This window comes from Hoplias malabaricus, chromosome 6 (genome assembly GCF_029633855.1).
Source record: "Hoplias malabaricus isolate fHopMal1 chromosome 6, fHopMal1.hap1, whole genome shotgun sequence".
In the NCBI taxonomy this organism is placed as follows: domain Eukaryota; kingdom Metazoa; phylum Chordata; class Actinopteri; order Characiformes; family Erythrinidae; genus Hoplias; species Hoplias malabaricus.
Genome location: NC_089805.1, coordinates 16,033,807 through 16,046,499, shown reverse-complemented (window position 1 = coordinate 16,046,499; position 12,693 = coordinate 16,033,807). Strand labels below are relative to the sequence as shown.

General features: G+C 39.8%; 1 protein-coding gene across 3 annotated transcripts in view; it reads right to left on the bottom strand.

The window, feature by feature from the left end:
• The window catches only part of LOC136700385 (solute carrier family 66 member 2), a 37,362-nt gene that overhangs the window by 14,824 nt on the left and 9,845 nt on the right, over positions 1-12,693 (bottom strand). The window contains exons 3-4 of one of the 3 annotated variants that reach the window (XM_066675719.1): positions 10,082-10,298; positions 5,325-5,427 (exon numbers count right to left, since the gene is read on the bottom strand). In XM_066675719.1, the coding sequence (XP_066531816.1) occupies positions 5,325-5,427; positions 10,082-10,298 (320 nt within the window). Of the gene's footprint in view, positions 1-5,207; positions 5,428-10,081; positions 10,299-12,693 lie in introns of all 3 variants that reach the window. The other 2 variants (XM_066675718.1, XM_066675717.1) reach the window with 2 other exon arrangements.

Sequence of the window (12,693 nt, the reverse complement as noted above, 5' to 3'; positions counted from 1 at the left end):
CTATCTAAAAGATAGATTTCTTCTTGCAAATGTTCCCCGGAGCCATGGCAGATGCATGGTAGATGGGCCCCAAAATGAACCAGGAATGGAAGAAGAATTGGATTAGGGGTGGCAGCATGTCCACACACCTTGTCTAGTAAGCAGCTGCTTGACTTAGCACACAGAGGCTTTTTAAAAGACTAGCAAACTTTCAACCAACGGCCAGAAATGCCACAAAATTTTAGCTGTTATACTCAGCCTCCCCCTATGGAACTAGAAGAAGTCACTACTGAATTATGGTATCCAGCCCTCTCTCCGCCAAAAAATCCACTGGCTTAGAGAACATCAGGAGAATAACCAACCTTTGCAATCCAGTAGGGGTTGCCATCACTCCAGTCCTCAATGATCAGTTGAAACCCAATATCACTCAAACCGCTGGGTCAGCTAATGTCAGGGCACCGCCAGGATAAATTCTGAGCCGGTTGGCATGAGAATCCAGCACCCAAGGAAAACATGTAGGACTACAGAGGTCCCCAAAACTCACATACACGATGAAACCCTAGACAAAAACCCCTTTCCTAACTTGAATAACAAGAACAGTGTAGAGAACTGGCATCAGCATTATGGCTACAACACCGCAAATAAGTTGGAAGAACCTGCATTTAGCACAGAAATTCCAGAAATCACTGAACAGGTGATTTTGCACCTGTGTAAGGAGTGTCAGACAGCTTACCTGTGAAACTGAGTATGTTCCAAGGACCCCTGCAACCCATGTCTGACCAACCTAATCAGGGAGGTGAAAATCCTCTGAGATTCCTCTTAATGTCATAGTTGTTCAAGGTGATCCACATACCCCACAGCTGCTGGGCCATTTAAAAGAAAATGGGGGTGCCCGTAGACTACACCTGACCACAGTCCTAGAAAAGAAACTCTTGGAAACTCCCTTGGACACTGCATCAGACATCGCTTTGATATCATGCACACTTTTCAAGGAGGTGTGGGCTGCAGCACACTGCACCACATGGAGATTGCAGCTACATAACTGTTATCTCCGAATTATGCCTTATTCCTACACTGGTATCAATATAAAGTCTGTGGCAACAGTGCTTATAACTATATGTCCATAAGCCTGGTTCATCCTGTACATGTGTCCCCTATTGAAAACATTCCTTTCTTTATTGGCAAGGGCCTGATCTACAGGCTTGAGCCACTGATCGACTTCAAGTTTTTGAAGATCTGGGCACAGGTTCGCAAATCCCTGTCCATCTCACACTCATATCACCTTGAAACTCAGTGCTGTCATTCAAACACCAGGCCCACCAGGGCCATCAGCACCTTTCATACTCCAACAGTAGCAAAAGATGCCATGAGCCAGAGAATCTCAGCTCATGATGAACAAATGACTGCCCAGTCAGTAACAGTTCTTTCTCTTAACTTCCATCCAGACTCCACATGGCCTCAGGAAAGAGATAAACTAAAGGACCTGAAAAAACACAGTAACCACAAGAACATCCCTTGTGATTTTGATCCCATTCAATTCCCAAGTCCAGGACAAAAAGAGACTAAAGCAAAATATCCCATAGTGCAGTGAATGGTATACAGCACACATTAGGATAGGGACAATTTGCAAAACTAAATGTACAAATTTACAAAAAGAGTTTGCAATTGGCCAGCAGAGACTGGAAAAGAGCAAAAGTGGGGGGACAAGTTGCAAAAGTACCACTTGATTAAACTGGCCCAAACATACATAAAAAGTGAGAAGCAAGCTCACAAGCTCCTGACACACTGGTCAGACCCACACAGGGTCCTAAATTTTCCCCCATCATACATCAGATTAAAGTAGATAAAAGTCAGCAAAGCACTGACTTGAAAGGGATTCATCACAGCCAGATGGAACCTCACCAAATCCTCATGGGACTTTTAGGGGACAACTGCATCCCCATTAAGTCATAAAGAGGAGCAAATTTTTCTTTTATAACAATAACTTAGGTCTTTTCACTAGCTAATAGACACTCTTAAAGTAATGTGAACGCTAATACCAGCTTACATACTTGATCAAGTCCAATAAAGGATTATTCCCATATTAAACAATCCCAGAAAGGTACCAATCCTGAATGTATGATTGAATGTTCCCACTAAGCTTACTTTCTACATTCATTTCCATTGCTTATCCACAGATTTCAAGAAGAAAGCCGTGTCCCAAGGGCGGATTGTAGTGTGAGATGAATAAGTTTTCATTTTTCATGTTTTCATTTTCATTTCATTTTTCATTTTTCATTGACTTTTTGGGACTTCTGCCTGGTCACTACCAGTGACCTCTCTTCATTCTCAGCCACCCTTTTCACCCCCTTTTCCCAGGATCAGGAATCCAGATAATATTTTGGTGCCTAAGTGTCTGTACTAGAAATCATATAAATGACAATATGCTTATTTACAATGGGGCCAGCTCCCTTCAATTGAATGCAGAGAGACACAAAGACTCACATAATGATCAACTTTAATTCCCAATTTCTTCTCACACATTTTAAAGACGTTTCGTTAAAACGAAAAGAATCAAACATTTCTTAATCCCTTAATTTCTTTAAAAATTTATTACATGGTAAATTTGCAAAAATTAATTCCAGTTGGACAATCACAAATGGAATTATAATAATGTGTTTAAAATTACCTTTTTTATGGAACTACCATGGTCATCACATACTAATTGTGTGATATTTGGTTAAGAATTATGTGAAAACATGGTTTTGTCTGAATTATATTACTTTGTGTTAATGTATAGTCTTTTATATTACATGATTCAGAAATCTTGGACACTCCTTCAACAGGAATCTTCCTAAAGTCTTTGTCTTGTCAAGTGTCGTAAATTATATATGATGTCACTACTACATGTCTACTACACTACTACTTCTGGTCTAAAGAACATCCAATCAACATTAGGATTGGGCAACCCTCAAGCCCTGAGGACCAATCAAGCCTTCAATACGTGTTTCCTAAAGCCCAGGTTTAAAAAAATAAGGCCGGGTGACGCAGAAATCTCTCTCTCTCTCTTAATCACCCTCCAGCTCTTCAACATTTCAGTCCAGGCAGGACACAGAAAGAATATGTAGAGAGAGAAGGAAAGAGGGGGAGTGGAATGAAGGAGAAATTTAGATTCACCCAAGGGTGAATCTGCTTCCAGTCAAAAAGCTCAGCTAAGAGAGCCCAGAAATTACCACAGAAGTTTTATCTTTATTTCTATAAGAAATATTAGAAAGCTATAGTATAAATCCAGCAAAACTTGATGTCATGCCCAGAGCATGAAAGACACCTTAGGCCTCTGACCCTCAAAGTGGTGGGACAAGAGCTTCAGGATCTAAGAAGAATCCCCAGATGCACCCTCAGAATGATCACCTTCTGAGGTGGTGTCTCTGAGCAAAGGCCCAGGAGACACATGCATGGACATGGCTCATACAAGGAAGCAAATCAGCGACGAAGGTGAATCCTCCAGAAAGCCATCTGCTCCGACTGAGTGGTTGCCGTGTCCAAGGCTGTGTCTCTGACCAAGAGAGACCAAAATGCTACAATGCCCATGTCTGCAAGAAGATCCAGACAGCCCTGCACATCAGTGATGTCCTGCAAGCCATCTTCATGCTGCTCCAGGGATATGCAAGGATATGTGGTTAATTTCATTTTATAGCTCAGGAGATTGGTGCTGAATGCTACTATAGTCTTTTTAGAATTTAGTGTAGTTGTCATAGAGAAATTCCCCCATATATTAATCGCCCTCCTCCCTCATGTATCGTTGTAGTCCATTTGATTATACAAATGTATAATCAATATTCAGAATTTGATATTACTTTTAATAAACCAGTTTTGTGATAAAACCAGTCCATGGTTATTTGTTTATGTGTGCACTGTTCTTGCACGGAATTAATGCTTTCTGGTCAGATTCAATTTCGGAGCCAAGAACCTTCAGCAGATCAATGAGCATAATAATTCATTAATAATAATTAATTCTAGCTTATTCTACTATATTATGTGATATGTCACTCAAAACGATGGCCTGCTTGTCCAAGCAGACACTGGACATGTAAATACAAAACCTGAATAAGTTGAATTCAGCCAGAGCAAAACAGGAACCAGGTAACACCACAATATCCAAACTGATGAATTTGCAGCATGTTATACAAAATTATGTTTCCGATAAACCTTGGGCAAACACAGGCTGGTTTGCTGGATAGCACAAATGTTCCAAGAAAGGTATCAGTTCAGGAACCAGATTTTTTTTTTTTTTGGTATAGCCATTTTCCACAAACGTAAAACTGGTTTGGTTCTGTTTGTGTGCCTAATTTGGACTGATTTTGTGTCCAAATAAATAAAATAAATTGGTTCCTAAACCAAAAAAATTTGTTCCTAGCTAGAATCAATGAATAGCATGTTCTTCAACGTGAACTATGATGACATGAAAGGATGTGTCAAACACAAAGGTTTATCACCGAATGAATCAGGTTTCTGATTTGGAAAGAAAACTGGGACTAAGCCAGAAAATGGCTATATTTTTCTCCACTGCAACAGATAGAAATCGCCATTGTTTTCATGTGTGTATCTGATCTGAAGACACTGTAAACAGAGGATAAATCACGACTCTGTCTATCTATTATCTACAGCTTTGACTGGAGGAAACCACATGGACTCAGTGAGAACACACCAAACTCCTTAAAGATATTTTGTGCCACCATGCTGCCCTTAGTTTGAAACATTATGCCTGAATTAATCTAATATCACCCTTGCCAATGTGTAACATACAGCTGATAGTAAAACTGAAGAGAATGCTTTATATTTTTGATTAGCAGTGTTGAAATGGAGCCTGTAAGCTCATGCAGCCACACTGTAGACTGCAAATTCATAGATTCATGCATACTAAAAGATGGCAAAATACAGAGTCACATCTAAGTCACTGTTAAGGCATTACAAGAGCTTCTAAGAATAATTTCTAAGAAACATTTAATTAGGATTAATTCAAATTAGTTTTTTTATTTCTTTTTTACTTAAAATAAAAACGGACTGCCAGTGGGATCAAGTTGTTTTATGGGCATTATTATAGACCGTCAAAATCAAAATTCCTTAAATAGCAAAGCTGCTAAACTTGCAGATGAAACCACTATATACAACAGCTCAATGCACTGTATGTATGTAGGTGTGTGTAACCATTCAGGTCACTATGACATCAGTCTTTAGTAAATACATACATTCAATTTTATTTAAAGTGCCTTGGCGCTGGTGGTGTGTGTGGTGTGTGAGGCAGGTTTCTGGGGGTAACGACTGTAGTAGTACACCTGGGACAGGATGGCAATGTCCACACACACCTGCAGGAAGCCACAGATCCAGAACTGTATAGGTGCTTTAGTGAGCAGGAAGTAGGCTGTCTTAAAGGTGTCTCCACTTGTCCACATTAACACCATTTTGATGCTATAGAGGGAGGGGAGAGAGTATATAGAGAGAAAGAGAGCGAGAGAGCGAGAGAGAGAGAGAGAGAGAGAGAGAGAGAGAGAGAGAGGAGTGGGGGCAGATTAAGACATTTTATGTGGTAATGCTTTATGTAGTTTATTTTGTTAAAATAAAACTGGTGATTCTAAGAATCTAAAAAAAAATTGGCATGTGTTTGAATGCAAAATAGAAAAAAAATACACTAAATGTCTTTTTATAAGATAATTTATTACTTTATTATTTTTTCAATTTGAGAATTTTTTTTCATTTTTTTTCAGTCCATTTGTTGTTCTGTATACTTTATTTCCCCCCCTTTCACTCTGTTTTTCAATAGTCAGGACCCCCATAAGACCACAACAGAGCGGGTGTGGTTTGGGCAGTGGCTCAGTGCCGCAGTGGCATGGTGATGATGCATTAGTGTGTTGTGCTGGTACTAGTGTATCAGGCACAGCCATAGATAATATATTTATTTGCCCCTGCCTAAGTGCATATTAATTTTATATATGGTAGCTGTCAAAACAAAAATAAAATACCTTTCAAACAAAATAAAAATAAAAAAACAAAAATAAACATGCATCTCCATTTTTGTGGATTTTTAATTTACTGTATCATTTTGGGTCAAATTGTATGAAAATTTCTTAATGAATGGAACACATGCTTCAAAATTACTGCAGATACACATGCAAGTTGGACATTATACATTGCATAGGAGTGCAATTTTTTTCAGGTGGTCTTAATATATGATCAAAAATAGATCAGGACAAATTGTCTCATCTGTGGCTGTATGATATCAAAATTGCTTGTGTCTCTACAAGCAGTCTTGAGCTGGACTGCTCATTTGTAATCAGTGCTGGAACAGCATGCTAACTGTTAGCACTTAGCTCCTCAGAATTTTTCCCCCTGTTTAAATGAAGTCTATGGAAGCCCTGAAGGGCATTATAAAAAAAAAAGATAAATAAATAAAAGTTAAAGTTATGTTCCTGAGACAAATTTCGACATAATTGTTTTTTCTTCTGTCAGTTATGCACACACCAAAAACACTTGAAAAATATTTCTAGCATTATTTTGGCAAATTTAGAATTAATTGTACAATCATTAAATAAAAAAAAATAAGTTTTTTCTTCTTCAATATTTTTTCTACAATTAAGTTAACACAACGCACTCTGGGACCTGCAGTTTTTTACCTACGTCCACCATCGATTTCCAGTCTTGTGGGACAAACTATCCTTACAAGCTGATAGAATATGGTTCAATGTGCCAACCCCTGTACATAATCTACAACTAGGGTTATCACCTACCCACTGTCCACGATTTTCTGGAGTTTGAAGGACATGATAAGTTGTTTCCAGCAAAAACTTAATAGAAGTTGCCTCCATTTCCCACAATTCTCTAGATTCTCCCAGGAAAGCCAATGACCTTGTTATACTTTTAAACAGCATGTAAACAACCTGACAAGTAAGGTGAGACAAAAACTTTGCTTCATGTACTGAAACAAATCATGTTTTCAAATACACACAAAGAAAATAAATTGTTGAAGCAAAGCTGCTGGATTATGGTATGATATGCATCTGAAGCTACATTAAAACCATTAGATTCTATATATCATTCTATTTTAAAAGTCATTACTGGTGACCTCTACAGCACAAATCACTGTTTATTATTTGAAAAGGTTGGATGGTCTTCGTTTTGGTTTCCCTCAATGTACTTCAGAGTGGAAATAAAAATTGATCAATTAATGAATTGGTCAAAACTATGTGTTAGCCATTACCCAAAAAATAAAATAAATAAATAAATAAATAAATGCAATGAACATACTTTCCAAATTTTTCATTGTGCCCTTAAGGGCTTCCCTAGAAATCTGAAATAATAACTGAAAATATAATTCTGCTAGTCAAAACAGGTATAACATGAGTTTCGTTTACCTCACTAGTAAGAAAAAAATTGAGAAGTAAATTTTTTATATACATATTTTTTGATGGCTACGATTGTACAAGTGATTCTAGAAATGTTTTTTGTTTCCCCAACTGTTATTAGTGTGTAAACACTCTGGAACATAATGTAATCTACACTATATTGCCAAAGTATTCACTCACCCTCCCAAATCACTGAATTCAGGCTTCCCAACCACTTCTATGGTCACAGGTGTTTAAAACCAAACACCTATGCATGCATAATGCTTCTACAATCATGTAAATTATGGGTGTGTGAAAGGGTGAAGAAAGCCCTCTCATTGGCTCACAGCCCCATGAGCCTGGACATATGTTTGTGAGAGCTGAAACAAATTGTATACACACTTTTCATATATAAATATTCATTCATTCATTCATTATCTGTAACCGATTATCCAGGGTCACGGTAGGTCCAGAGCCTACCTGGAATCATTGGGCGCAAGGCGGGAATACACCCTGGAGGGGGCGCCAGTCCTTCACAGGGCAATATATAAATATCAGTTTAATAATATCTGTGTTAACGCCTGCTAATACTCACATTATTTCTCACAGGGTGCATTGGACTCATAGTCACTTCAGTTTTCGCCATGCCATATGAATTGGGGTTTTCACCAACAACGAGTGTCTGTTCAGCATGTGGCCATTTGTTTTCATATTCCAGTTTTCTGTATGTTGATAGGTAGATGTGTGGCTAGTGAGGTACCCACTACCACACGCTCCATTTAAACGATATTAACATTTTAAAAATACCGCTGATAAAACTTACACCCACACTGATGCCAGCGTTTCCCACTTCCACATCCATTATTAGGGACCGAGTTGGAACACGCTCGCTGCTTTTAATGGCCCTTTATTGGAGGTTCCGGGGTGGAAGATGTCTGTTTTAGAAGGAGGGATGTAATTTTTCTCTAATATTACTGTGGTATTTACATTGTGCATGTTTTAATTTATCAGTTAAATATTATGAATAATGTGTTGTATTTTGGTGCTTGGTGTTATTGTAAAGGGATGAAAAGTGATTTTCATTTCTTTAGAAACTGCATGTTCCTGGTTAACGGATGGTATATCCCAGATAGTGTTAATGAGGGGAAGGTATTTAAGCATATGGTGTGAGGAAGAAATCTGAGTTGGAGTGGGCCAGCTTGGGGAGAGGCTGCACCCAAGATAGCTCAAGGAATTTGTGTTTTCTTTTGATGTTTTTTTCTTTGTTTGTGATGTGGGTAATGGTAATCTTACCCAATAAAACAACAAAAAACCCTACTCTGCAGTGCAGGAGTGCTAGGAGGTACCTCACATGGCAGGAGATGGCCTTCAGGAGATTGGCAAAGGGGGAACAGGATCAGCCCTCTGAGCCAGCAGAGGAGCTACCTGAGATGGAGACGGTAGTGGAGGAGCGGATCCCAGAAGAGGGAGCCCTGGCCTCACTCTATCAGCTGCTGCAAAAGACTGTCAAGTCTCAGGAAAGGGAGGCTTTCAAGCAGGAGCAGCAATGGAGGAGTGTGCAGGTCCAGCTGAACCAGCTACAGGATGATCTAGAGGCAGATTGAGGTGATGGAGCAAAGATAGTACGACAGGGGAGAGGTGGTCTGGAAGGGCAACAGCCAACAGAGGAGGACAGACCCACCACGCCCCACCATCCAAGTCCGGATACCAGCCGATTGGTGGCCAGTGCAGAACCTCTAGCATGGACCAGGGCGATGGTGCCAAAGCTGGAGGAGGAGGATGACATAGAGTAGTACTTGGCAACATTTAAGAGACTGGCATCAGCTTACAGGTGACCAAGGGAAGACTGGGCGATCTACTTAGTCCCATATTTGAGTGGGAAAGCATGTGGGGCGTATGTGGCCATGGGGGTGTCAATGGACTATGACAAGGTAAAAGATGCCATCTTTTTTTTTTCTAGGGATAAAGGGTATAAGGACCACTCCCTACCACCCTCAGACTGATGGCTTAGTGGAGCGGTACAACCAGACTTTGAAGGGTATGCACCGAAAATTTGTGAAAATGTGAAAGGGGTGAAGAAACCCCTCTCACTGGCTCACAGCCCTATGAGCCTGAACACATGCTTGTGAGAGCCAAAACAAATTGTACACACACGTTTCATATATAAATATCGGTTTGTTTAATAATATCTGTGTTAACACCTGCTTATACTCACATTATTTCTCACAGGATGCATTGGACTCTTCAGTTTTCACTGTGTCATATGAACCGGTGTTTTCACTAACAACGAGTGTCTGTTCAGCATGTGGCCATTTGTTTTCATATTCCAGTTTTCTGTATGCTGATAGGTAGATGTGTGGCTAGTGAGGTATCCACTACCACACACATGTTCCTGGTTAACCATACCTTCACGGATGGTATATCCCAGGTAGTGCTAATGAGGGGAAGGTATGTAAGCATGGGGTGTGAGGAGGAAAGTTGAGTTGGAGTGGGCCAGCTTAGGGAGAGGCTACACCCAAGATAGCTCAAGGAATTTGTTTTCTCTTTTGATGTTTTTTCTTTGTTTGTGATATGTGAGTATTGGTAATCTTACCCAATAAAACAACAAAAAACCTTACTCTGCAGTGACTGTATGTCTGCCAGTTATTGTACAACCAACATCTTCACAGGGTCACTTATGCGTGTGAAGTAAGACAGGTGAATACTTTTGGGAACATAGTGTATGTAGGAGTGATTCCACATACCTCATGCCTTCCGTAGATTTGTTCTGGTAGTTGCAATAGAGTTGTGGAGTGCCCAGCATTGCCTCGGTGAATACAGACAAAAAACCGAGTGTCTCCACAAAGAGCACAGAGTCCAAGAGCAGGTATGTCAACAAAGCAGCCACCAGCGTAAATGTAATCACACACTGCAGGTAGTCCACAAAACGACTCCACACCCAAAAGTAGTTCCAATCAAAATCTGGGAGAGAGAAAACATAGATTAACAGTCAGAATTCAAGCATGCAGTGTACAAAAAATGTATACCGAGCTAGACCATTTATAATTCCAATGGTTTGACTTTAGAGTAACTAAGGGGCCTGTGCTGATAAAAATGACACAAGACGTGAAGTGTCACATGGCATTTTTTGCAGAACTTCTAGTTACTTGCCATGATTAATTCAGCAAAATAAATTCATACTTTATTATGGTCCTAACACGTAGTGTAGGACCATATTATAATTGTTAGGATTTTTAGGGGTCTAAGCACTGCAAGTGCTGGAGCCCTATTGTTTTTGTTCTAATTTTTCTTTTTTTTTTTTTTTTTTTCTTCTTTTTCTCAGATGAAACACGATGGGCAACCCAAACCATAGGTCCTAAAGACTTGTCGTTTGGTCAACTGGTAGTAAACCCTCCAGCTACTCAGGCGCAAAGAATCAGCCGGATCAGCCTGATGGTGGCGCTATATCCCTATATCTCCTCCCCCTGTGCGGCGAGAGACGAAATTCTTTTTTTCCCTGAATCCTCAGGTCAGACCCTACAAAAAAGCCTCAAGAACCCATAAGTTCCGCCTACTTAGATGTTGAGCTAATTTGCATAATATGCAAAATTGCACACATTTTTGAGCGCGAACTAGTCTCTGGAAATGTACCCAATATGGACATATGTGGTATCAGCAGAATCCTAAGAACCTGAACTTTAATAATTATCCAAAAAAAGTTGGAATTTCATCACTGCTTGGCTTGCTTCCAGACTCCGCCCAAATACAGGGGTAGAGCTCGCGTTCCAAATATCAGACAAATACAGCTATTACTCGCAAATGCTTTCTCCGAATGTTATGATACTTCACATGCTTGATCCCTATAAGGGCTGGAAGACATGAGTACTTGGTTGTGCAACTGCAAGCCTAGGGGGCGCTATAACAACAAAAAATGTGTTACGCTTCACAAGATTGTCCCATTGACATGCCGCTTGGTATGCATGTAGTGTGTGATGAGCTGACTCAGATTGTATGACGATGATGTCATATTCGAAAAAATTTCAGCAGCTGTTTCATGACCTTAACAAGGTCCTATCATCATGACACTTGCATGGTATGTCCATGGCCCCACTTCCTGAGCACATAAAAAGTTTCATAACGATAGCCACTAGGCAATTCAATTTTTCAACATGCAAATATGGAATATCTCAGCGAAATATAAACATATTGACAAGCAGTTTGCTTTATTGCATACTCTGCATAGTGTCTTACAACTTTGTAATTGCAACTATTGTCAAAAAATGCATAGTTTATCCACAATAGTCAGGTATGTGAAAATGGAGCTTTTCGAACTCCTCCCTGGAAATTTGTCTTATCAATAAACAACTGGTATTTTTGCAATCTGTCTAGACTGTAGGTCAATATTTTTTTTTAAAAGTTGAAACTTTTGACACGCTGTTGTGGCAGTAATTTAACAAATATGCATGGGCGGGGCTCCATGCACTCTTTGAGCTATAACTACAACAAACTTCACCTAAATCAAACACAACTTAGTGCACGTATGTATGTCATTACTCTGAAGTACTCTGCTAAATATGCCTGCATTGCACAGAAAGGGGGTGCTACAATTAGACAACAACTGGTTGCATAGGTTCATAATTGATTACACTGCCACCTAGAGATGCAGTACCAGCGAGATGAGACAGATATATTCCAAAGACCATGGGAAAGGAGCTTTTGCATTTTCATAACATATGACTAACGCATTTGTGAGTTATAGCTGTTTCTTATGCAGTGTTTCAAAGGCAAGCTGCACAGCTCTATTTAAGCAGAGGCTGCAATCACACAGTAATGGAAGTTCCACATTTTGTTGATAATTATTCAAATCAGGTTCTTATGAATCTCCTGATACCACATATGTCCATATTGGCTTTTGAACCAAGCACTAGTTCATGATCAAATATATGTGTTACATCTCATCCTGCAGATTCTCTCTATGCAGAATCCCCCCTCAGCCCCTCCTTCTCCTTCTCACACACTGTCACCTGTCACCTCTCCCCCTCCCCTCCCCCTGCCAGTCAGAGAGGGCCAGAGGACACAGACATTTGAAAGCAGATCTAAACAAATCAACAATACCATCATGACCACCTCATTTTACTTTCAGTGTCCGTGTTTTCAGCTCCACTGTACACAGGAGCACTTTGTAGATCTAAAACTACAGAGAGGGGTGCACCTCTTGCTCGGCATACTTTCATTACTCCTTTTCTTCAATGTTCTTCAATGGTCAGGACACCTATAAAGCAGATATGCTGAAAATGTATGACCTACTGTCTCTGCCTTTTTTATCTATAATCTGGACCAACAGAGTATGTGTGTGTAACAGTGTAGACAGTGAGTG